The 26,613-nt window shown below is 43.9% G+C and overlaps 2 protein-coding genes across 7 annotated transcripts in view; both read left to right on the forward strand.

Moving 5' to 3' along the window:
* Golga1 (golgin A1) overlaps window positions 1–26,613 on the forward strand; it is a 56,594-nt gene that overhangs the window by 22,840 nt on the left and 7,141 nt on the right. For 3 of the 6 annotated variants that reach the window (XM_057755002.1, XM_057755003.1, XM_057755007.1), the window contains 9 exons: window positions 362–490; window positions 1,158–1,327; window positions 1,756–1,867; window positions 9,460–9,585; window positions 12,319–12,414; window positions 15,020–15,115; window positions 16,209–16,358; window positions 17,569–17,664; window positions 26,383–26,472. In XM_057755002.1, the coding sequence (XP_057610985.1) occupies window positions 362–490; window positions 1,158–1,327; window positions 1,756–1,867; window positions 9,460–9,585; window positions 12,319–12,414; window positions 15,020–15,115; window positions 16,209–16,358; window positions 17,569–17,664; window positions 26,383–26,472 (1,065 nt within the window). The remainder of the gene's footprint in view (window positions 1–361; window positions 491–1,157; window positions 1,328–1,755; window positions 1,868–9,459; window positions 9,586–12,318; window positions 12,415–15,019; window positions 15,116–16,208; window positions 16,359–17,568; window positions 17,665–26,382; window positions 26,473–26,613) is intronic. The other 3 variants (XM_057755005.1, XM_057755008.1, XM_057755004.1) reach the window with 2 other exon arrangements.
* LOC130864513 (40S ribosomal protein S26-like) lies at window positions 6,117–6,514 on the forward strand. The gene has a single exon (XM_057755009.1). The coding sequence runs from the start codon at window positions 6,152–6,154 to the stop codon at window positions 6,497–6,499; it is 348 nt and encodes a 115-aa protein (XP_057610992.1). The 5' UTR covers window positions 6,117–6,151; the 3' UTR covers window positions 6,500–6,514.

Raw genomic sequence — 26,613 nt, forward strand, 5'->3', positions numbered from 1 at the left:
CAGAACAGTCAGGAAGCCAGAATGTTTCTCAGAACTTAGCACTGAGGAGCCAGAGATGACATGGTTGTGACAGGACTATTGTCTCATGGGCTTTAGAGGCATAGTTGCTACATAAGTAAAGCCCCATCTCAAAATAATGTCTGGGGGCTGGACACATAGGGAAAGGCTCTTATAGCCAAATCTGTCGACCTGAATTTGATCCCTGGAACCCACAAATTATCATTTGCCCTCCACGCATGTGTTGCGGCTTGTATGCATATATCTACAGATGCACAGTGTGAAAACAATCTAAAATGTTGTTATTTTACAGTACAGATTACTCATGCCTGGGTTGCCTAAGTTAGTGTCTTCTTGTAAACAGGATAAAAGATATCTGACAACTCAGCTGCAGGAAATGAAGAATCAGAGCCTGAGCCTTTTTCAAAAGAGAGATGAAATTGATGAGTTAGAGGGGTTCCAGCAGCAGGAGATGAGCAAAGTAAAACACATGGTAGGTGTTCCTGTTCCAGAGATCAGGAATCGTACCGGGAAGCAGTGAGTCCTTGTGCCTCACTCTCATGGCTGTAAGCACCCTCACAGTCTTTGATACTAACCACATTGCAGTGTTTTCTGACTTATTCAAAGTGGAAAAGTTGTATTTGAGATGTATCTTTCGCACCTTCTATTTGTGTAAGAACTGCACATTAGGCCGGGCGATGGTGGCGCACGCCTTTAATCTCAGCACTCGGGAGGCAGAGGCAGGCGGATCTCTGTGAGTTCGAGACCAGCCTGGTCTACAAGAGCTAGTTCCAGGACAGGCTCCAAAGCCACAGAGAAACCCTGTCTCGAAAAAACAAAAACAAAAACAAAAAAAAAAAAAAAAAGAAGAACTGCACATTAGCCCAGTGCTTAGCCCACAGGAAAGTCTTTTCTCTGTGTTTGTAGGGGTGTGGGGTGGTGAGCCAGGGGTGGCCTGCATGTGCTACAGCATGCGTGCAGAGGTCAGAGGACAGCTCTCAGAGTCCATCCTCTCTTTGTGCAATGGGACCTAGAGATTGAATTGTACCAAGCTTGTACAGCAAGTCCCTATACCCACTGAACCATCTCAGTGGCCTGATCATCTATTCAGATTGTGTTTCTTAGCGGTGGCCTAATAGGACATTATGTCTTCTTACCAGCTTTTAAAAAAAGAAGAATGCTTGGGAAAAATGGAGCAAGAGTTGGATGCACGAACCAGGGAACTTAATCGCACTCAGGAGGAATTGGTTACTTCCAATCAGATATCGTCTGACTTAAGCCAGCAGCTAGAAGAATTGCAGAGACACTGCTCTACGCTGGAAGAACAGAGGTTCTCGCTTGGTCTGTGGGGCCTTTGGGAGAGGTGTTGGTGTACCATTGCTATAGACACCCACATGTCCCCATTGCTCATCAGAGCTCTTTCTGATCTCAGTGCTGGCAAAGCCTTCTGGATTTGTCCTCAGGCCCTCCATGCCATCGTAGCGTAGGCACAAGGCCATTCCAGTCCTGCCGAGCAGTACAGTCAGATTTGAGTTGTAAAGTTATTGAGTACTCAAAGACAGATCAGAATTCCTTGCTTAGACCTTGGTGGCCTTCCTGCTTCTGAAAGCCAAAGAGCTTTTTCACAGAGATAAACTTAGTGTGCTGTAATAACGCTTCCAGCCTGAAATATAAGGAGTTGTGCGCATTCTTCCTTTAGCAAGTGTGCCATAGAGGAAATACCAAAATTTGCTCATTGTCTGTTTTCTTTCAATGAAGAGATCATGTGATATCTTCAAAAGCATGTGCAGAACATAAGATTGTAGTCCTGGAACAAAAGGAACAAGAGCTCCAAGCATTCATTCAGCAGCTTTCTATTGATTTGCAAAAGGTAAGCACAGTAATAATCTCCTGCTGGGAGTGTGTGCTTCTTGAGTGGACCATAGATCCTACTTCCTGTTCTGGCAGGCTGCACTCATGTGGGACCACTACTCAGCAGGTTGCTTAACAGAAAAGACAGTATTTCCAGGTGTGGTGGCACATACTTGTAGTCAAGGGACTTTGGAAGCTAAGGCAGATTTACTAGGCCTAGACATTTGAGGCTGGCTTTGAAAACAATGTGCACTATCAATTTTTTTTTTTTTAAACTGGAAGAAGTGAAGGAGGAACAGAAAATTGTATCCTAACAGAAATTCTCAAAGGGTAATATTTATTTGTTTTGTTTTGTTTTTGATTGGCAATCTAAGTAGCTTAAAGTGATTTAGAACTTAGAATTCTCCAACTTCACCCTCCCAGATAGCTGAGATTAACAGTTTGTGTGTCACTGTCTCCATATAAAGTGTGTCATTTGTTCTGCCCATGTCTTATGGGCCTGAAAGTATAGTGCATCTATAGAACACTTGCTTAGCATGAGGCCCTGAGTTCAGTACTTACCACCTCAAAGAAAAATAGTATTATGTATGTCTTAAAGTACCACATAATAGACCTTGAGTAGAAAAGTGTCACTGACTTGGCCACAGTTGGATTAGGACTTCCATTTTTTTTTTCTAGTTTTGTTTCTCATTTAGCTAAAAGACATTTTATTGCCCAGTAGGCAAAAAGTATAGGCCTGTGTTAAATTCTGAGAACACATAGATGAACATAACACCAAAGTGTGAAAGACTACGTGTGTGTGTGTGTGTGTGTGTGTGTGTGTGTGTGTGTGTGTGTGTTAGAAGTCAACCCACAGTAGTCAGTTCTCTCTTGTTCCCCACGTAGGTCCTAAGAATCAAACTAGGTTGAACTGGAAAGATGGTTCAATGGTTAAGAGCACTGGCTGCTCTTCCAGAGGACCTAGGTTCAATTCTCAGCACCCACATGATAGCTTATAACTATAACTCTAGTTCCAAGGGACCCAATACCCTCAGACAGGGAAAACACCAGTGCACATAAAAATAAATCTTTTTTTTTTTTTTTTGGTTTTGGTTTTTTTGAGACAGGGTTTCTCTGTAGCTTTGGAGCCTGTCGTGGAACTCCCTTTGTAGACCAGGCTGGCCTCGAACTCACAGAGATCCGCCTGCCTCTGCCTCCCGAGTGCTGGGATTAAAGGCGTGCGCCACCACCGCCCGGCCATAAAAATAAATCTTAAAAATAAATATAATAGACTTTTTAAAAGTATCAAGCTAGACCTTAACCTGATGAGCTGTCTCCTCAGCCCTGAAGGACTATTCTGTCCAGTTCTTTTTTTCCATACTATATATACTTTAAAGGGTTTTTTGTGTATTTTATGTATGTAAGTATTTTGTCTGCATGTACATCTGCATACCAGAAGAGGGTATCAGTTCTCTCTATAGATAGTTGTGAGCCACCATGTGGTTGCTGGGAATTGAACTCAGGACCTCTGGAGGAGCAGTCAGTGCTCTTAACTGCTGAGCCATCTCTCTAACCACATCTAATATATTTTGATCATATTCTTTTCCCGCACCCAACTTCTCATAGATCCCCCCCACCTCTACCTACCTACCCAACTTCATGTTCTCTCTCTCTCTCTCTCTCTCTCTCTCTCTCTGTTTTTCTGTCATTAATTTACAATCTTATCTAGTATAAGCATTCCAGAGTTTACTCCTTTTGGTGTTCTTGTAAACATTCTTCATGTCTGTTAAAGGGATGAATTAAGCTTCCTTATTTCCTATGTAACTGGTGCCTTACTATAAAGAAAAGTACAGCAAATACAGATCCAAAGTACATGGTCCTCATAGCCAACAACTGCCTTTTGTCTTCCATGAAAAGTGGCAAATTCTTCCCTGGGCCCTCCTCGTAGTGGCTGTGAGTAGCCCTGGAGGATTGAACCTCCAAATGCTCTGGCCCCACAAGGCTCTGCTGGAAACTCATCAAGGCACACAGAGACAGAAGGAAGAATAGCCATATCTCTCAAGTCTCCTCGCCACCCTGCTATCCTTCTCTTTCTTTTCTTAAAAGAAAAAGAGGGGGCTGGAGAGATGGCTCAGAGATTAAGAGCATTGCCTGTTCTTCCAAAGGTCCTGAGTTCAATTCCCAGCAACCACATGGTAGCTCACGGCCATCTGTAATGAGGTCTGGTGCCCTCTTCTGGCCTGCAGGCATACACACAGACAGAATATTGTATACATGGTTAGACACTTACAGAAAAGGGGGGGAGCAGTAAATTTGTAAGGCATAAATTAATGTGTGTGGTACCTAAAGAAGGTCCCTACCCTTCTTTAAATTAATATCTAGACATATACATTGTTTTCCTGCAGAGGCTTTCAGTTTGTTCATAGAATTCAAACATGCCCACAAGGAAAAACTCAAACCCCAAATAAGCACATAGATTTTTTTTCTTCTTTTTTTTTTTTTTTTTTTTTTTTTTGGTTTTTCGAGACAGCTTTGGTGCCCGTCCCGGAACTAGCTCTTGTAGACCAGGCTGGCCTCGAACTCCCAAGAGATCCTCCTGCCTCTGCCTCCCGAGTGCTGGGATTAAAGGCGTGCGCCACCACCGCCCGGCTAAGTAGGTAATTTATTTATTGTTCTTTTTATTGAGCTATATTTTGTCTCTGCTCCCCTGCATTCCTCCCCCTCCCTTTCTACCCTTTCCCTTGATCCCCACGCCCCCAATTTACTCGGGAGATCTTGTTTTTTTCTCCTTCCTATGTAGATTAGATCGTGTATATCTCTCTTAGGATCCCTTTTGAAGTCACGTAGATTTTTTCAAGCACATAAGATATCAGGGAGCCGGGCGGTAGAGGAAGTAGCATGACAAGGATAAGTAAGACACCCAGAGGGTAGAAAGCAGAGGGTACAAAGTCCTCCTGAAGCCCTTTATTTCTGGTAGAACCATCCACTATCTACCTTTTCTGTTTTTAAGACAGGGTCTCACTGTTGCCTTGCCTGGCTTAGAACTGGCCTGGAACTCCCAGGACAGACTCTAAAGCTACCAGAGAAACCCTGTCTTGACAAACACAAAAAGAACTGCCCTCAAAGGTTGTCCTTCCTTTGCCTTACAAGTGCTGACTACAAGACATGCACTCTCTCACCTGCTCATCAACTTTTTAATTTTTTTTTAATATTTATTTATTATATTATGTGTACAGCATTCCTTCCACGTGTGCCTACAAGCCAGAAGGAGGCGCCAGGTCTCATTATAGATGGCTGTAAGCCACCATGTGGTTACTGGGAATTGAACTCAGGACCTCTGAAAGAACAGTCAGTGCTCTTAACCTCTGAGCCATCTCTCCAGCCCCTCATCAACTTTTTTATAATTGAGAGAAAAGGCCCAGGAATGTCAGGTCTGTAGTCTTAGAGGTTCCGTCCTTTGTGAAAATGCTGAGGCTTCCTATGTGCTTGGCTGTATTCTAGCTATTAGAAACACCGTGGTAAGCAGAACGCATACTGCCCCAGCCTGTTTGGTGCCTGTAGTCTTGACAGTCAACAGATAACCAGTGGTGACATCCGTGTATAATGAACGTATGACTTCAGTGAGTGCACTGAAGGAAGACTGGGATGCTGCGGGAGCCTGTACAGGGTGTCAGATCAGACCTCCACATTGGGGTCATACTGTTTGCCTTCAGACATTGACACCCAGTGATGCCCTGATGGAATGGGACAGGATGGATGAAAGGATAGAATGTCAGTCAGGAAACAGCATGAGCAAAAACCTTGAAACAAGTAAAGAAACTGGCTCGTTAAGGGCCTGGCGGAGAGCTGGAAAGGGGCCACAGAAGAAGAGTGGATTCATTTGACTGTAGGACAGGGAATACTGAAAGGGCCTTCCCTTTCAAAAAATGTGCAAAGTGCTGATGGCTTAAATTTTTAAATTATTTTTTATCGTGTGCATTTGTGAATATGGACCATGGCAAATATTTGGAGGTCAGATGACAGCCTTCAGGGGTGAGTTGTCTCCTTCCACCACGTGAGTCCCGGGATTGAACTCAGTCTGTAAGCCCCAGCAGCAGGTGCCTTTACACCCTAGGCCATCTCGCCAGCCCATGATGGTGCCATTCCTAAGAGCGATGGCAAATGGAGGTTGGACAAACTTAACAGATAATGAGGAGATTGACAAAACTGAATCTCTTGGTTCCTGGCTTGAGCATATGAGCTGCTGACACTGCCAGCCATTACTCAGAGGACACTACCAGATGTATAAAAATAAGGGTGAGCTTTTCCGGGACTTGGCTCCAAGATGACCAAAAAAAGGAGAAACAACGGTCGTGCCAAAAAGGGCCGCGGCCATGTGCAGCCAATTCGCTGCACTAACTGCGCCCGCTGTGTGCCCAAGGACAAGGCCATTAAGAAGTTCGTCATTCGGAACATCGTAGAGGCGGCTGCCGTCAGGGACATATCCGAAGCAAGTGTCTTCTACGCCTATGTGCGCCCCAAACTCTATGTCAAGCTGCATTACTCTGTGAGCTGTGCTATTCATAGCAAGGTAGTCAGGAATCGATCTCGGGAAGCTCGGAAGGACCGAACACCCCTACCCCGATTTAGACCTGCTGGTGCCGCACCACGACCTCCACCAAAGCCCATGTAAAGTGACTTCATAAAAATAGAAGAAAACCCCTTGGGAAAATAAAATGGAACTTAAACTATAAAAAAAGAAAAAAATAAGGGTGAGGTAGAAAATGTCACAAACTGCTGACTCCCCATATATGTATTCTTTATGTTAAGAAAACAGTATTTCGGTACAAAGCTTCTATGTGTCCTTCAGAAACAAGCACAAACTGGCCATGTTGGCACATACCCTGCATCCCAGCACTTGAGAGTCTGGGGCCAGCCTGTTCTACATGGTGAGACTTTGTCTCGAAATAATAATAATAATAATGCACAAGCCAGAGATTGTTTTGTTTTTTTAATTTTTATTTTGTGTATGAGTGTTCTGTAGGCCAGAAGGCATCAGATTCTATTATAGATGACTGTGAGCCACCATGTGGTTGCTGGGAATTGAACTTGGAACCTCTGGAAGAGCAGCTAGTTCCCTTAAGCTCTGAGACATCTCTCCAGCCCCCTGCCATAGATTGTTTTAATTCTTGGTTTGTTTTATATTTTTACCATATTTGATTCCTATACAGTATCTTCATTTGTTCTCATCCTTCTTAGTATTGTATAAATGAAATCATGCTGTAAGTGTTCTAAATCTTGCTGTTTGTCTTGTTGAGGCAGAGTCAAACTCACTATGTAAACCAGGCTGGCCTTCCATTCACTAAGATCCCACTGTCTTTGCCTTCTGAGTGCTTCGATTAAGTTGTACACTACCACACCCACCCCACTTCTGTGTCCCCGGTCTAATGTAGCTCTTGTTTTAGATGAAGTTTATATGTAACTAGAGAACAGGTGAAGAAGGAGACTTAGGAAATGAGCAGGTTTGGCAGCAGGGATCATGTTTGGTAGTAGTGCCATTAGTTAGCCCCTGGTGTTGTGTTGAAGGCCGTAGCACAACCAGACCAAAAGTACTGTAGGATGCAATCCATAAGAAGACTAACTGGAATTTTGGCAACTTGATTCTTTTTCTGACCCCGTCTTGATGTTTTACTAATCAGCACTGTAACCTGTGTAAGATGGTTGGTCTTCAGTGGAAAGGTCACCATGGTGTCCGTCAAGTTCAGAAAGCTGACAACAGAACGAATGCAGGCCTAGAACCGGAAGACTAGTCTGAACCCTCACTGTGTCGCTGAGATCTGACACGATGAAGAATGGTTATAAGGACTAGAGATAACGGGAAATGCTCGTACATGCTTGCATGCTGCTGCTTTGCAAGTATTTCTGTTGCCATCTCAACTACTGCTCCTGGTCTGCTTGCATGCTCCCACCAGGATGGTAATGCACTACTACTCTGAAACAAGCCTTCAGTTAAATGGTTTTTTGTTCTTGTTTTTTTTTTTTTTTTTTTTTTTAATATAAGAGTTTTTTTGGTCATGGTGTCTCTTCACAGCAACAGAACACCCATTAAGATACACTGTAACCTGAAATTGTAAGCTAAGATAAATTCTTTCTCCCTTAAGGTTGTTTTACTAGAATAAACAACACATGCCAAGAGTTAAGACAAAGTTCATCTGGATCAGGAAACTGGGTAGAAGGGCCAGAAAGGCTTAAAGCCAGGGGTTGGGCTGGGTTTTTCTATATCAATTAATGCAATCAAAACAACATGCCACCAATATTCCTACAGACCAGCCTGATGTAGATGATCCTTCATTGAGACTCTATTCCAGCGTGATTTTAGGTTGTGTCAACTTGACAAACCATTATACTGCTCTCTACCACAATTCTGTTTCCTCTACTGCCTCTATGCACCTGAACTTCCTGTTTGGGAGGCCTAGTCAGAGCGTCTCAAATAGTTGATCCCTACTGCCTTTGTTTCCTCAAGCACTTTGTATGTCACTGTCTTATAGAGTAATTATGTTACTCTGTAGTTAGTTATATGAATAGGTGTCTGTCTCTACTCTAAGGGACCAGACTTTTTGCTTTTGTGGGTCAGAAGCTGTATATTCTCAGGAGGCAACAGATAATATTTAGGCCTGAAAGAAAGAATTTATTTAAATTGTGGGGTGTGTGTCCATTCTTCAGAGTTCTCCCACTCAGTCTTGCTTTCGCTGGTAACAGTTGAGAATAGCAAATACTTCTCCAGCACCCTATACTCAGCTGCATCTTCCTCAGGAGAGATTGACCCAGGTTGAATGTGTCTGTGGCTTGAGCTGGAGCAATGGAAGTCTAAGCAGGGCATTCAAGGGAGCAGTGAGGGGTGTGCACAGCACCTTTCTGGGAGAGGAGAATGGCATCCTCAGTGGAAGGGATCACCATGAATCTGAGTACCTCAGACCTGACATTGAGCACCATTTGGTGATTGGTGGTGATGAAAGAAATCAACTCCCATCTGTCACCCTCATCACTCCATTCATTGATAGAACATCAAGTTGAAGTAGACACTTGTTCTCAGGGCAAGCTGTGAGATTCATGGTGGCCGTATTAGTTCCTGTCATTTGTTTCAGAACTTCTCTGGTTGGCTTTAAAGCAGTTGTCTCATCTTTGTCCCTGCCGTACTCAGCCAGCTCTTGAGTTTTGAAGAACATCGTTATGATTTTCTGATTGGGGATGTTGTTCATTGTCAGTACTAGGCCTTGAATCAAGGGCCTTAGGAATGTGATTCAAAGATTATTTCAGGGACACCAGGAGCGTCTTCGGTGGAATTAGCCTTGCTTTCTCTACCAGGAGAATGACGGGTTTTTTCTTCCCAGACTATCAAGTGCTTAAAGTAATCATGCTTCCTTCTTGATGCTCTGTGTCTCACCTGGTGCTTGCTTCTCTTTGTGCTAGGTCTCTTCCTTTAATGTTGCTGGTTCTCATCTGGCATCTCCGCCCCCATTTTTAGGAAAACTTTCTTGGTTGCATGTGTTTCTGTGATGTGATTGAGCACAGGATTCCAGAGAAGCATGATGATGACACAGGGCGGGGAAGAGAGGTAAAAGGGCTTAAAGAATGACTGTGCTTTCCCTACAGGTCACTGCTGAAACTCAAGAGAAAGAAAAAATCATCACACATTTGCAAGAGAAGGTTATATTCTTGGAAAAGAGACTAGAACAGAATTTGTCAGGAGAAGATCATGTACAAGAGCTCTTGAAAGAGGTACTGTCCACTCATGCTGACCAATATTAGAAAGGCATGGTGATGCTGGGTGTTGCATATGCTCTGAGTTTCTGATCTGGAGAGTTAAGTGACAGCTCTCTGCAACTTAGTGTAGCTCTTCTGGGCCCCATACTCCTGGGCATAATCTGTCCTCCAACCTAAATTCTTGAGTAGCTGAGACTATAACCACATATCATGGGGCCTAGTTTATGCATTTTTGAATTGAAATCAAATATAGCCTTTAGGAGACCAGGTAGTGATAACAGGACACATCTGTAATCCCAGCACTTAGGAGGCAGAGGCAGGTGGATCTCTGAGTTCAAGGCCAGCCTTGGTCTACAAAGAGAGTTGAAGGACAGCCAGAGCTAAACACAGAGAAACCCTGTCTGGGGATAGAGGGTAGCCTTTGGGGCTGGGCAATGTATCCCAATTATCATACTGCTTGCCTAGCATGTATAAAGCCCTGGATTCAGTCCCCAGCACTGCATAAACCAGGTGTGGATATACATGTCTGTAATTCCAGAATTTAGAAGGTATAAACAGAGACTGTGCTGTGTTTCCCAGCCTCCTAGACCCGAATAATCAGTCACTCAGAAACTGTTCATTACAACACTATTTGACCAATGGCTTAGGTGTATTCCTAGCTAGCTCTTACATCTTAAATTAACCCGTTTTTATTAATCTGTGTATCGCCACAAGGCAGTGGCTTACTGGTAGATTCTGGTGTCTTTCTCCTTTGACAACTACATGGCGTCTCCTTGACTCCACCTACTCTCTCTATATATATATACCTCTGTTCAGATTTCCCACCTAGCTTCATTCTGCCCTGCCATAGGTCAAAGTAGCTTCTTGATTAACTAATGGTAATAAAACATATTCACAGCATACAGAGGGGAATCCCACATCAAGAAGGTAGACGCAAAAGAATCAGGAAGGTTAGGGTCATGCTTGGCTACATGGTGAGTTTGACGGTAACCTAGGTTACATGAAACCTGGTCTCAAAACAAAACCAACCATGTGTTTCTCAAACAACCTGTGTGTTTCTCAAAGAAGGGGAGAGCTTTGTTTACACAGCTATGTGATGGCTGAGGCCACCCAAGCTGTTTTGTCTTGCTGCACTGTTCCTTCCCTACCTTTCCCCAGTCCCCTGCCTCTACAGGCAAGGAAAATTATTATCAAATCCTTCAGCTTGAGCAAGAACTACCTTGCACAATAGGTTTCCATTGGCTAGGGTAGCTGTTAAACAGGCTGACCGTACGCCATGGTAGAGGTAAATTTTCTCTCCTCTTTGTAGTCCAGTGATTTGCCTTGTCATGACAAAGTTGACAAAGTCTTGAGCTTTAAGCCTACCCTAGAGTAGACTGCACTGTCAAGCTGAGCTTCTCCTGCTCTCCAGGCACTGCAGAACTCCAGAGCTTCCCGCACTAACTGAAGGTCCCCTTCGCCTTCCTCACTCCTATGAAACCAATCTTCCCAAACTGTGGATTCTAATGTATAAGTTGGTTTCTAGAGGCCAGCATCTGTGTTTCTATGTTATCACTGTGACTTAAATCAAGTCAGTTAATCTCTTTGTGTTGTCTTCTCTATAAAATTGAATTTATATTGTGTCAGACTTGATGAAATCAGAGTAAAAATTGGAGCATAGTAGGTATTGTTATTGTTGTTGTTCCATAGTCAATTATTATTAAACAGTGAATAGCAATTACTTGGAGGTTTGTTTAAAGTATATATCTCTAGTCCTTTTCCCAGAAATGCTGACATCAGCATGTGTAGAGTAAGGCCTCACATTTAGCCAGTCTCCTAGTAAAGCTAATGCCAGGTTTTAAACAAATCTGCTTGAAGCCGGGCAGTGGTGGCGCACGCCTTTAATCCCAGCACTCGGGAGGCAGAGGCAGGCGGATCTCTGTGAGTTCGAGACCAGCCTGGTCTACAAGAGCTAGTTCCAGGACAGGCTCCAAAACCACAGAGAAACCCTGTCTCGAAAAACAAAAAAAGAGAAAGAAAGAAAGAAAGAAAGAAAAGAAAAACCAAAAAAAAAAAAAATCTGCTTGAAAATTTCTGCCTGCAAAATAAAATAAAACTTTGGCAACTCAGAAGAGTTCCTCATCATCCTACCCATTGCTCAACACCATAATTGTTCTGTTGATCTGAGCCTGACATCACTATGACTTTTGAGGAGCTGTATTTCTCTGAACACATCAAGCTCTTTTTTTTTTTTTTTTTTTTTTTTTTGGATTTTCGAGACAGGGTTTCTCTGTAGCATTTTGGTTCCTGTCCTGGAACTTGGCTCTTGTAGACCAGGCTGGCCTCGAACTCCCAGAGATCCGCCTACCTCTGCCTCCCGAGTGCTGGGATTAAAGGTGTGCGCCACCACCGCCCGGCTTTTTTTTTTTTTTTTTTTTTTTTTTTTTTTTTTTTTTTTGAGGCAGAAGCTCACTGTGTGACCCTGACTGGCCTCAAACTCAGAAATCTGCCTGCTTCTGCCTCCTGAGTGGTGTGATTTTATGCGTGCACCACCATAGCCGGCTTCTAGTGTATGCTTTTGTTGTTAGGCATTTGTCCCAGCCTTGCAAACAAAGGACTGTGCCAAACTTATTTGTGTGTCCTCTGTGATATGTGAATTATATCTCACTTTGCGATGACTCCATCTATTCATATCTCCTGTGCCCAGCACAGATGGTACAGCATCAATAAATACTCATTAAATATAGTAACAATTCTTTTCTCTTACAGAGAACAGTTGCCGAACAGAATCTAGAAGACACTAGGCAGCAACTCCTGGCTGCCAGGAGTAGCTACACCAAGGCCATTGACCTCTTGGAGACTCGGGTATGACCTCTCTCCAGTATTTGCTATAATGTGTGTAACCTGGTTGGAAGGCGTTTCGGCTAAGAAGTTCTTGGTCAGGTCATCTGTATTCCAAGAACTATATTTGGTGGAGTTGAGGAGTTGTTTACTCTACTACCACAACTGCATTTCTTCGCTCCCATTATGGGTGTTACACAGCCTTGGTTTTGGTTGGTTTGTCCCGGTTTAGTAACTGTGAAGTGATGAGTCATTATGTTTACTGCTGTGCTTAGTGAGTTCTCACCTATTGCTTCATCTTCCTATTGCCTCTGGAGCTTTCCCTTAGAATAGTCTATACATATCCTGTACCTGTTTTTCTTTGGTGTTTCAGTCTTTTCTTAATTAGGTTATAGGATTTTGTTACATATTCTAGTTTCTAATCTTGTCAGTTTCAGTACTGAACCAGTCTTTGTATCTATCCCTTGATGAACAGAAATTCTAAAATTTGATATCATCAGAGTCATCACTTCTATGTGATCTGAAGCTCTATTTAAAAGAAAAAAACATTCATGGTTGGATGATGGTGGTGCACACCTTTAATCCCATCTCTCAGGAGGCAGAGGCAGGCGGATCTCTGTGAGTTTGAGGCCAGCCTGGTCTACAGAGCTAGTTCCAGGACAGCCAGGTCCACACAGAGAAACACTGTTTCAGGGGGAAAATACATGCATGCATGTGTCTAAGTCACAGAGATATTCTATATTTTAATTACATAGTTTCGTCCACATACTAGAGCTCTTGTTCATATGCACACTGTTGTGTGGCATTCAGTAAGAATCCAGCTTTCCTTTTCTCCACCTTTCTTACATTATTTGCTGAATAGTCTGCCTTTCCTCACTGTCTCTGATGTAGCTTTAGTACAGACTGAGTTTTTCTGTACACGTTGAATTGTCTCTGCCTTTGCCAGTGTATTTCTTTAGTAGAATGGTTGGCAATATGTATCTCAGAATTTGTGGACTGCATGAGGTCGAAATTCATGGTGTGGTCAGCAATCCCACTGCTGGCAGTCACTCCCAAGGAAGTTACTGAAACCACGTCAGACAGTTTTGTGTGAAAATATTAATGACTGCTTTATTTTAGATTGAAGAATATGTCAAAGAGAGCATTAGAGAGGGCTCTGCAGATAAAGGCACCTGCCACATCAACCTGACAACCTGGATTGATCCCTGGAGCACACATAGAGAGGGAGGAGACAGTCAGCTCCACACAGAGCTCTTCTTCAGCCTCTACAGCATGCTGTGGTGTGTGCATGCATACACCATCTAATAAGTTCCACATAAAGCAAAAATTCTAAAACCTAGAATAAATAAAAATGTATAACAACCCAAGTACCAGCCGGTAATCCTATAGATGTACGGTCAGTAAAGCAGGAAGCACTCTTTGAGAAAAAAATAATCTCCAGTCTACATCCATGTTATTAGTGGGAGGTAAAGCATGGTGGGTGTATTTAAACTGTATGCAAACTATTAAAAATTCATAAAGACCTGAAGAAAAGACATTAAAGTGGTATTGCTTTATAATAGAAGACTTGGGGCTCTTGCTCATTTCTGTAATGTAGGATTTTATGTTGTTATGGAATTGAAACTTGTTCATTCAAGGAACTCGCTCTACCACTGAACAATATCTGTATATATCCCTGAGTTGGACTTCTTTTTCTTGTTTGAATTTTATTTTGTTTTCATTTTGTTTATTTTTAGACAGGTGCTCCCTATGTAGCCAGGCTGACCTGTAAGTTGCTACAATCCTTCTTCCTCAGCCTTCCAAGTATCATGTTTCTTCCATGCCCTTCCATGCCTTACCTGTTCTGCTTTTATTTTGTTTTGCTGGGATTTTTTTTAATATTTTGTGGATGGGGTGGGATGAGTTTTTGTTTGTTAATTATTTTATGTGTATGAGTGTTTTGCCTACATGTATGTCTGTGCACCATATGTAGGCCTGGTGCCTTTAGAAGACAAAAGAGATCATCATAGAGTCTCTAAAACTGGAGTTATTGGTGTCTGTGAGTTCCATTTGTGTGCTGGGAACTGAACCCTTGATTTCTGGTAGATCAGCTGTGCCATCTCTCCAGCCCTTCTTGTTTGTTTTGTGACAGGGTCTCACTATGTAGCCCTGGCAGACCTAGAACTTCCATGTTGGCCTCAAACTGTGCCTGCTTCTGCTGGGATTAAATACCTGTGCCTTCTTTATTTATGACACCTAACTCACTCTCTCTCTCTCTCTCTCTCTGCATGTGCTCTCTCTGTCTCTCTCGCTCTCTCTCTCTCTCTCTGCATGTGCTCTCTCTGTCCCGCTCTCTCTCTCTCTCTCTCTCTCTGTCTCTCTCTCTGTCTGTCTCTGTCTCTCTGTCTGTCTCTCTCTCTCTCTCTCTCTCACACACACACACACACACACAGTCTCCTGTAGCCTAGGCTAGCGTCAAACTCATTATGTGGTGAAGAATAGCTTTGAATTTCTGGTCTCCTGTCTCCACCATGAGTACTCTGATTACAGGTGTGTGCCACTACATCTTTGTTTCTGGCTTAATTTTAAACCATACATTAAACCCTCCCAATTTCTTGTGAGTAGAAAGAATGTTTGTGTTTTCCCTCAGGTGAAGGATCTAGAGCAAAGCCTACAGGCCGCTGAGGAGCAGCTGAACCAGAGCAGGGATGTTGTGACTGCCCAGGAAGCCCAGATCCAGAAACTTGTAAGTGTTCACCACGTGCCAGATTCCAGTGCTTTCCCTCAACACCAGATATACGCCCATGTCTACAATAGTATCTGGATTTGGCTTAAGTAAAGCAAGAGGTGGTAGGGTTTTCTGGAGGGTCAGTGTTACCTAGAACCAAGGGACTAACTGGTAGTTTCCACCCAACATCCACTTATCCACTTTTGTTGATGATCCCATCTTGTGGGTCCTTGAGAGTTCAAAGCCTAGTTTTCAGGCTGAGCTGTGGAAAATGAAAACAGGTCAAAACCGCAGAATGATCTGGGTGTGGTGAATCCCAGCTGAAGAGGGCTAATCTCTTTGAGTTCAAGGCCAGCCTGGTCTACACAATGAGTTCTGCCAGTCAAACCCTCTTTAAAAAAAAAAAAAAAATAGCCGGGCAGTGGTGGCGCACGCCTTTAATCCCAGCACTCGGGAGGCAGAGGCAGGCGGATCTCTGGGAGTTTGAGGCCAGCCTAGTCTACAAGAGCTAGTTCCAGGACGGGCACCAAAGCTACAGAGAAACCCTGTCTCGAAAAAAGAAAAAAAAAAATTAAATAAATAAAAATAGGTTGAAGTATTTGGACAGTCATCAGACCCTGAGTGAGCTAATAAATGAGACATAGGGAAATAAAAGCAGCCACCATTGATTTCTTGTTCATGACAACCCTAGCACTGCTCAGAATGCGTTTTACTCAGTCTTTGCGGCACACCTAGTGAACTCACTGAATGTCACACATAGTCTGTAGATGAGATGAACTCAGAAGTGAGAAGACTCACATCCGTCTCGTGTATATACTATTTTTCACCACTTCATTCTCCTGCCTCCCAGAAGAATACGTCAGCCATAGAAGTCCAGTGAGTAGAGGCCTATTTCTCAGAATACACCGTGAAGGGTGTGCCAGTGGCATCAAGACAAATGGCAGGCTTCAGTTTCCAGGGAAGGCCAGACCCAGAAGCAATATATACAACATGCGGTTGTTGAAGCCACACCAGGGTAGCAGAGGTCAAAGAGGGTAGTTTCTGTTAGACAGTCAGAATAAGGCCCTCTGAAATTTTTGTCTTGGCTAACTGTCCTCTGGTTTTTCTGCAGATCACTAAACACCAAGAGAACAGCCTCTCCCAACAACAGGTTCTTGCCCTGGAGCAGCATTGCAGGGAGCGCACCCATGCACTAGAGGCCCAGATTGAAGCTCTGGAACAAACACGGGCAGCCGATCAGATAGCTTCAGAGCAGGGAATGGTGAGTCCATACAGGAGCACTGGGTCACTGCATTTGAGAAGAATAGTGCCTCTCTAGGCTGGAGAACCACTGGAGAGAGCAGTTCACTCCGTTCCTAGAAGGACTTACCTGCTTAGGAGGCTGGAAATGAAAGGACTGCTTTCTACAGAGATGCACAGCAGATGGTTTTTCCACCAGGACATCTTCATGTATTCTGATGGTCCCAGTTTTTCTGAACTCCATAGTCTTCCCTGATGGCTTCTCCTTTCTATGATCCTCTATGTGTCCCAGTCTTTCTTTCTTTTTTTTTTTTTTTTTTTTTTTTTTGGTTTTTCTAGACAGGGTTTCTCCGTGGTTTTGGAGCCTGTCCTAGAACTAGCTCTTGTAGACCAGGCTGGTCTCAAACTCACAGAGATCCGCCTGCTTCTGCCTCCCAAGTGCTGGGATTAAAGGCGTGCGCCACCACCGCCCGGCTGTCCCAGTCTTTCTTGAGAGGATCTCAAATGCTAGACGTGTGCTCTACCACTGAGCCACTCCTGCCCCTGGAGAGTCTCTACCTATCGCTTATTCTCAAGTTTACAGTGACCAAAAGAAAGGAAGGCCAGAGTTGTATATCAGCTGCCTTCCTCCATGGTTCTCCACTGATTTTGCTAGACTAGCTGGTGTAGTACGAATTCTATTTGGTTTTAAATAATAAAAACCCAGAGTTTTTATTAGGGGGTTAAAAACTGAAAGATCAGAGAAGCAAAGCAGCCAGCCACTAGTTCTTACCTCTATGAAGTCCTCAGACTGAATGGGATATCTTGTCTCTGCAAGTTCTCAGACTGAATGCCATCTCTATGAAACCTCAGACTGAATCCTGAGCTCCTGTATCCTTCTGCCTTATATTCCTCTCTTCACTTCCTAGTACTGGGATTAAAGGTGTGTGCCACCACTGCCCAGCTAAAACAAGCTTTCTTAACCACTGAGCAACCTCTCCCGCTCCTCTTCCCCCTCACTGCCCAGCTGTGAACCCCAAAGATCCAGCAGTCTTTGCCCAGCAGTGCAATTGCAGGCATGGTTCCCACATGGGTGCTGGGAATCTGAACTCGGATCTTTATACTTCCCTGATCACTTCATCAGCTGAGCTACTCTCTCAGCCTAGAAAGTCCATTTCAGAAGGACTCTGCCTAGGAGGAAACACAGCAGGTAAGTAAGACCTTTTCTTATATGTGCTCTGCTCAATTTCCAGCAACAGCTGCAGCAGGAGAATGTGGCCCTTAAAGAAAGCAGAAATGAATGTGAACGTTCTTTACGGCACCACCAGTCTGAACTAAAGAAACTTAAGGTATTTATCAAACAAAATCAGTTCTACAGAAGTTCTCTCTGTCACATGTTTGCAGTGGACAGTGCAGAGGAAATGGCAGCTGTCTGCTGAAGTCTTCACAGTGGTCCAGGAGGAGGAAGGCTGCACTGCTTTTGCAGTTACTGCTGTTGAGGCTCTGAGGGCAGTCAGTCCATGTACCTTAAGTTAGAGGTTGAGTTAGTCTCCTCTAGCTAGCTGCTCACTCCATCCCAAAGCCCAGTTCTGCTCCGTGCCTTGTCAGCAGCCGGCTGGAAGCTGTGCTGTCCAAGCACTCCTGACTTGTGTTTTCAGAAGAACACATATGGAAGTCCTTACGGAAGATGTTTGTGTATGTTAGGGACCTCGCACAGAAGTGAACAATATCTTTTCCCATCTGTGAAGTGGGTGCTTTAATCAGACCTTACTCCTGTTGTTCACTAGACAAAGCCGCATGCCCACATTCATTGGTCCCCTAGGCTCCCTGGGCCTTCATAATACCTTTGGGAGGTGACTCATGGCAATATTCTTCCAGTTTGGAGCTGGTGTCAGGCCTTTGCAGACCTCTCTGTCCACACCTGTGGCTTGGGCCCAGGGAGTTGTTAGGCACTATTGTAGTGCTGCTGCATCGTGAAAAGAATGTATCTTTCAACCAGATTGTCTTTTTGCTTCCTAAACTAAGACTCAAACCCAAGGCCTTGTGCATACTAGATAGCCACTGTAATACTAAATTATAAATCCATCACTTTCTGTATTTTTACTTTGAGACAAGGCCTTATGAAGTTGATGTAGGCTGACTTTGAATTTCTTGGTAGCCCAGAGAAGGGTCCTGAACTTGCAGTCCCCCTGATTCAGCTCCCCAGGTAGCTATGATTACAGGCCTGTACCATAAAGCCTGGATTGAAGTCAGTTGTTTTGTTTTTCTGGTTTTTTGTTTTTATTCCATCAGCAGGTGTCAGAGTGCCCATAATTGCCAGGCATCATAAGAGGTGCTGGGATGTGTCAGGAGGTAGTCTCTCCTCCACGGAGCATATAACTAGAAATAGTGAACTAGCTACAGATAGAGGCCAATGCTGTGAGGAGAACGAAGCCAAAATCGTGGGCAGGACAGAAGAGGAAAGGAAGGCTTCTAAGACATTTCAAAAAAGCTATGAATGATGAGACCAGCAGTTAGGCATTCGAAGGACTCTGAGATAAAAGAAAGCCCATTCTGTTCAAAGAACAGCAGGAAGGCCAATGTGGCCAGAGCCGAGTGGCAGGGAGAACAAGGATGCCAGTACAGAATGCAGCAAGAATTAGGAAATATAATGAAAGCCATTACAGGGATTGAGCAGAAAGGCATGGAAGAGGTTTTGTTTTGAAGGGATTTCTCTAACTATGTGTAGTAACTTTTAGTAACACAGGCAGAAAAGGATAGCTGTGTTAATTAAGTATATGGAAGACACATTCAGATTCTGGATAAATGCTAGCCATGGAACATTTAGGACTTGCCACGGAGTGCAAGGAGAAAAAGAGAGGAATAGGTGTTGGAGTGACTCCTTGATTTGGTTCATGGACCTCAGTTCCATGGCTTCAGCACTTTGGCATTTGAGCCAAGATTCCTTTGTGGGCACCTTGGAGCAGATGTACATTGTTGGGACTCTAGGAGTATTTTGGTCTCTGACCACTAGATGTCAGTAGTCAGCCCACTGATGACAACCAGAAATGTCTTTGGGGACCAAAATTTCACCCTACCCAGAGGGTTGGCCACTGGGATAACTGGGCACATAGAGATATCATTCACAGGTGTCTAGGACAAATCTGGTAATTTTTTAACTGACAAGTCTGGAAGTCAGAGCATAGGTTTAGGGTAGATATAAATTAAAAAAACAGAATAGCGGGGCTGGAGAGATGGCTCAGCGGTTAAGAGCATTGCCTGCTCTTCCAAAGGTCCTGAGTTCAATTCCCAGCAACCACATGGTGGCTCACAACCATCTGTAAAGAGGTCTGGTGCCCTCTTCTGGCCTTCAGGCATACATGGAGGCAGAATATTGTATACATAATAAATAAATAAATTTAAAAAAAAAAAAAAAACAGAATAGCAGCTGGGCAGTGGTAGCTCACACCTTTAATCCCAACCCTTAGGAGGCAGAGACAGGAAGACTTAAGTTTAAGGCCAGCCTGGTCTACAGAGGGATTCCAGGACAGCCAGGAATACAGAGAGAAATGGGGGAGGAGGCAACATATAAAGGAAGAAAGGTAGGAGGTGAGAGAGAGATACTTCTGGGCCAAAAGTGGTGGTGGTGCACTCTTTTGGGAGGCAGGTGCAGGCGGATCTCTTTGAGTTGGAGGCTAACCTTGGTGTACATAGTGAATTTGAGGCCAGATAGCACTACATAGTGAGACTGTCTCAGAAACGGGGGAAGGGGAAAGGCAAAGTACTGGGCACCTGTAATTTCAGCACAGAGGAGACAGGCAGTTAGATTAAATGGAGGATCTGTAACTAGATGGAGAGTTCTCCCTAGTTAATTTGGATGAGCCCTAAATGGTCAAGAATCCTCACAATTCCTACAAGACAGAAGGCATGATGTGACAGCAGAAACACGTCAAGGTGATTTTGTTTTGGTTGAGACAGTCTCACATGGCCAAGCCTTGCCTCAAAAATCCCTGGCCAAGGCTGTTTATGAATTCATGATCCTCTTGCTGCCCTCTCCCAAGTGCTAGGCTTACAGGTATGTGCCGCCATGTGCAAATTCAAATAAAGAACTATAGATGTGGCTGCGTGGCTGCCGTTGAAGATGGAGGAATGGGGCTGGGCCTGAGGGTTGCAGCTCTGGAAGCATGGAGATGCAGAAAAAGGACTTTCCCTGAGGAGCACAGCCTGCTCATATCTATACAGAGGGCGAGTGTTAGGGGAGACTGCTTGTTTCCTGGCCGCCCAGACTCCAGAAATAATCACACAGAAACTATATTATTTAAAACACTGCTGGTCCATTAGCTCTAGCTTCTTATTTGCTAACTCTTATATCTTAATTTAGCCCATCTCCATTGATCTATTAATGTATCGCCACGTGACTGTGGCTTACCGGGTAAAGTTCCTTCTGGCTCTGGCGGGGTGACATGGCTTCTCTCTCACTCCTCTTTCTTCTCAGCATTCAGTTTAGTTTTCCATGCCTATCTGTGTTCCCTGCACAGGCCCAAGACAGTTCCTTTATTAATCAATGGTAATCACAGCATACAGAGAGAAATCCCACATCAGGTGAGGGAGTCAGCTCAGTTGGTAGTGTTTGCTCAGCATTCACAAAGGCCTGCAGACCTAGTATCATGGTCAACCGTGTTAACAAGTTCAAGGTAGTGTGTTAAGGCAGCTGCAGCAGATTAATATGCAGGCACCAGAAGCTGTGCTGTCTAGGGTGTCATTTGAATGAGAGTATTCTAACGTGACATCCTCAGCTGATTAGCAGGTATGTGGTGAAGCAGATGGATTCCTGTATCTCAAAACAAACTAAATGAAGTTTCCAGAGACACAATGCCAGGTGCAAGTACCTGATTCATGAGGTACCAGGGTTTCCTCTAAACCAAGTTTTGCGTACATTTTGTATCCATGGAAAACTCTCAGACAAGATTCACATAGGGCAACAGAAGGTATCTGTAACACAAAGGATGGATTAGGGATTGAGTGAAAACTCCAGAGCTACATCAGGTATAACCCAGCGGGGTTTCATGGCCACCAAAGGGTTACTTGCTAACCCTCTGGCACCAGGCCAGTATTAATTTCTGCCACAAGTTTGAGGCCATCCTGGTCTACAAAGTGAGTCTAGGACAAGCAGGTCTGTTATACCGAGAAACCCTGTCTTAGAAAAAAAAAGAAAAGAAGGGGGGGGCAGTGGTAGTGCACGCCTTTAATCCCAGCACTCGGGAGGCAAAGGCAGGTGGATCTCTGTGAGTTCGAGGCCAGCCTGGTCTACAAAAGCTAGTTCCAAAGCTACGTAGAGAAATAATGTCTTCAAAAACAAAACAAAAAAAGAATTACTTTTTTTTTTTTTTTTTTTTTTTTTTTTTTTAGTTTTTCGAGGCAGGTTTTCTCTGTAGCTTTGGAGCCTGTCCTGGCACTAGCTCTTGTAGACCAGGCTGGCCTCAAACTCTCAGAGATCCGCCTGCCTCTGCCTCCCGAGTGCTGGGATTAAAGGCGTGCGCCACCACCGCCCGGCACATTTACACTGTTCGGTCCATTTGTATTTGGCATATTTGGAGAAAATAAATGCTTCATTATTTATTCTATCTCATGAGTCCAAAGCTCTGTGCCTCGTTTACCTTCTATTATAGCCAAGGAAAACTATAACTATCACTGTCTAGTCTTCAGCTCCATCAAAGACCCCAGAAGGATATAATACTACCTTAGTAAACAGGAAGTGTAGTGTAAGCAGCTTTTAAACTAAAAGAGATGACAGAAACAACTGGCTGCCTGGACAGTCACCCAAGGTTCCTCTGCAATGTTGGGGCATCCATCTTCAGCCTATAGGCCTAGAGTATCTGACAGACTTTTCTGTGATGCATGAACTTTGCCAAAGTTGCCTTCTTTTGTGTCCTGCTTGTCTAGTTTGGACAGTATACTGTCAGTGGTTAGGGGAAGGGCAGTTCTTCCCAGATGGCTAGCTTTTGCCACAAAGAAAACAAACTCCATGTGGAGATTCTTTGATTCCCATTATCCTTTTTTGAAGTAGATTGGTGCTATCAAGAGCAGATGTGTCTCACTATCAAGAAAACACTCATGTTATGAAAACATTTTAAATGTCATAATCTGTGGTCTTTGAAGTGTTTGAAGATCACTTGTCTATCTAAAATATATCTCTGTATGACCCTGAGAACATACCTAACATGATTATAAGTTTCATAGTTTTAGATAACTATTAATTAGCCTTTATTATCCTAAATAGCTTTTGAAAACTAAAACTTTACATGACCTTTTTAAATGAACTTCATAGTTACAGTACCTTAAAAAAAAAACAGAAACATAGGACTGGAGAGATGGCTCAGAGGTTAAGAGCATTGATTGCTCTTCCAGAGGTCCTGAGTTCAATTCCCAGCAACCACATTATGGCTCACAACCATCTGTAATGATATCCAATGCCTTCTTCTAACATTGTGCACATAATAAATAAACATATAAATAAATAAATGTCTTTTAAAAAAAAGAATAGAAACATATACAATACAACAAAAATAATCTTAAATTTTATCAATATACAAAAATGTAAAATATTTAGGACAAATGGTTATTTAAAAATAGACTCAACAATCCACCCTTTTTTCTCATCATTTTTATACTGTATCCCTTTTCTTTCAGAAAGAGATCTTTGAATCTAACGCCTTTGTTTTGCTTTTTTCCTGACCATGACCAATAACAACTTGTAACTATAACCCATCAAATAACAAAAGCCATCCACCCCACCTCTTGGGAATGTTCTCTAGACTGCTTCCTGTTGCTTGAGTGCATTGGCGTCTTTAAGAGACCCTGGGAAAATTGGGATAATGGTCAAGTCCTGGGAGAGTTTGCAGTGTTATTTGTTGTCTAGTCTCTGTGCAGTGGGAAAATGCAAGACTTATCTGAAGTCCTGGCTCTCAGAGTAGTCTGTGAGCCTGGACCATCTCAGCCAGCAGCCTTGATGCTGTTCTGGATGCAGAACTCTGAGGAAACTGCAACAGAGGAACTCTGAGATGCTGGACCACCTGGGCCACCTGTTTACATTGGTATCTGGTCCTCTTGTTCCTCTTCTTTAATTTTTATTTCATGCGTGTTGGTATTTTGCCTGTTTATCTGAGTGAGATTGTCATATTCCCTGAAACTGAAATCACAGATACTGTGAGCTACCTCGTGAGCACTGGGACTTCAACTGCTGAGCCATCTCTCAAGTCTTCATATGTTTTTAAAGGACTGTAATTTGGGATATACATATGTTTAGGGGGTTTTGTTATTGTATTGTTTTAAAGACAGGCTCACTCTACATTTGCATCTGTTCTGGAACTCACAGAGATCTGCTGCTTCTGCCTCCCAAGTGCTGTGATTAAAGGTGTTCATCACCACACTCAACTTATTTTTTTTTTAAACTAGCTGTTCCCTGAACATCTTCCCCTCCCCAGAAACCAGACTCAACCACAGGTGTATAGCTGTCATATGTGGGAGGTCAGCAACTCCTGAAAGATAGAAAACCACGCTCTAGACCTTGTATCTTTGACAGGCTGGAGTGTCAACTTGGAATTCAATAGTTCTGAGGCACTTCAGAGTTATACTTGCCTGCCCATGTATGTCAGTGCAATCCCTCATTATCATAAATTTGTTGTGCATGCATGCGTGAATGCAAGTGTGTGAGCTTGTGCATGTCTGTATATGTCCATCTGTGTCTGTGTGGATAGTATTGCTGCAGTTGGAATTTAGTTGGTATTTGGTTGTTTAGTTGTCTTGTACTGGGCCTGAAACCTAGAGTCTGCCTTGTGCTAGGTTAATGCTTTACTATAAAGCAACCCCCAGCCTTGTTTGTTTGTTTGCCTTTTGGAGATAGAGTATCTCCATGTAGCTCAGGCTGACCTGGAACTTGTTCTGTCTCAGCCTCCCAGGCACTAGGATTGCAGGTCTGTGGTACCACACCTGGCCCAGTTCTCATTTTAAAATGGAAATGGTAACCTCTGACCCCAAGAAGACTATTTAGAGGATCAGACATGGCCACAGATGAAAAGTGCCAAGGGACCGTTTCCCAGCATGGGTTTCCTTTGTGACCCGGCCTGCCTCCCTGTCTTCTCAAATATATGGAGGCCATCTGCCTTTCTAGACAGCAGCAGTCACACGCAATCTCTCCAAAATTTCCCAAAAAAGTATTCCAGAGTAGACATAGAATTCTTTTTGGTTGTCCAAGACAGGGTTTCTCTGTGTGACGGCCCTGGCTATCCTGGAACTCGCTGTGTAGACAAGCCGGCCGCGAACTCCCTGAAATCCACCATTCTTACCAAGTCAGAATCTCAAGCTCCGGGCGGTGGTGACACACGCCTTTAAGAGAGGCAGAGGCAGGCGGATCTCTGGGAGTTCGAGGCCAGCCTGGTCTACAAGAGCTAGTTTCGGGACGGGCACCAAAGCTACAGAGAAACCCTGTCTCGAAAAACCAAAAAAAAAAAAAAAAAAAAAAACAGAATCTCAAGCTCCTTCCCCTATACCAACAGAGCCCCATCCTAAACCTGCATTTGATGGTAGTAGATGGTCAGAGGACCCTGGCAAGGAGTCTTGTACAGTGTATTTTAGGGTCTTACCTTTAGCTTCTCAAGTTCAGGTACTAGTTGTCCTTGTCTGCTAGAGCTAGACTCGCTGTGAAGATAATTGTGATGGCTCGAGTGCGGGTCAACATGCCATGCATGGCTCTGCAGCTGACTCAGGGAAAGTTGGTAGGAAGAGTCAGGATCCCACAAACCCAGAGAAACTGATGGTTTGCTTTCTAGCTGCAGTAGACAGCTTCCTGTACTGAGGGACAGACAGACATCAGTTCTGATCTTGGGACTTTTCAAGCATCAAAGTATAAAGAAGAGTCCTTATGCACTATAGACGATGGTTGTCCATCTTGGTGACAAAGCCACCTGCTAGCTGAATTTGGTCCAGGGGAAGAAGTGTCGTTATCGGTCAGGCTTGCATCATATGCCCCAAATTAGGGCATCATTATTGACAGTCCAGTCCTTGCCATGTAGAGCTCTAAGGTGGGAATGGGGAGCAGAAATAATGTGCTTACACAAAAAAAGCAGGGAGTTCTGGGTAGTCAGAAACAGCAGGCGTTGCTTCATGTTCTCCCCAGGGTATTCCTGACCATGGTCGAAACCCGAGAGGTTGTATTTTACACTGTGACTCTTGGCAAGCATGAACACACTGTCAGCGGAGAACAATGGTGACCAGCGGTCAGTGCTGCAGAAGCCCTGCCAGTCAGCTAGGGAACTGGGGTTTCTGCTTACAGTGAAGATGTTTCAGGTAGAAGAGGCTGGCATCCAGAGTCCCTGGACTTGGGTTCAGCTGGCTCTGGCTCTCAATCTGGTCCTTCTACCTGCTTGTTCTAGCGCCTGAGGCAAACCACCAAACCTCTTGGAGCCTGTTTTCACTCTTAGAAAATGGGCCCATGGTCTGGTGATGTGGCTAAGCTGATAAAGGCCTTGCTACCAAGCCTTCTGACCTCCACAGGCACACATTAATAAGTGTAACTTTAAAAGTTTAGTAGATAGTAGCTCAGCAGTTAAGAGAACGTCCTGCGTTTCCAGAGGATCTGAGTTCAGTTCCTACCACCCAAGTCAGCCAGTTCATAACTGCTTGATCTGTAGCTGCAGGGTATCCATGGCCCTCTTCTGGCTCTGCAGGTACCCATACGCACATGATATACACTCACACTTGTACACATGGAAGTAATAAAAGTAAGTGTTTTATAAGGGCTTTTATGGCTGACTCAGTGAAAGTGGGATCTTGTAAACCTCATTGGCTACTTCATTACATTTCCTGTGACCGGGTTGTGCCTATGAACTGTGTTGTTTTGTGTGGATTTCATTAGCCAGTTGTGGTGAGCTCCCAGTACCGCTGGTCCTCATGGATGTGCGCATTTGCCAGAGTCATTAGAAGGAAGCATGCAGGGAAGCAGGGAGAATGTTGGCCTTGGGTGAAGGACATACATAAGAAAATGTAGACTGTTTAGGGACTCAGTCGCCTACCTGTTTTCTGAATTCTAGGATGAATGGAGCCAAAGAGAAATTGTGAGTGTGGCTATGGCTCAAGCCCTGGAGGAGGTGCGGAAACAGAGGGAAGAGTTCCAGCAGCAGGTAGGCCCCTAGCTGGCTCCTAAGGTGTGGGCCAAAACCATGTTCCCCTGCAGTCTTAGGAAGACATGTCAGGGGTCTCAAGGAACACAGTCAATTGGGACATGCCATATGACCTGTAGGTACTAGGAGAAACCTTACTCC

This window comes from Chionomys nivalis, chromosome 22 (assembly GCF_950005125.1).
Source record: "Chionomys nivalis chromosome 22, mChiNiv1.1, whole genome shotgun sequence".
In the NCBI taxonomy this organism is placed as follows: Eukaryota; Metazoa; Chordata; class Mammalia; order Rodentia; family Cricetidae; genus Chionomys; species Chionomys nivalis.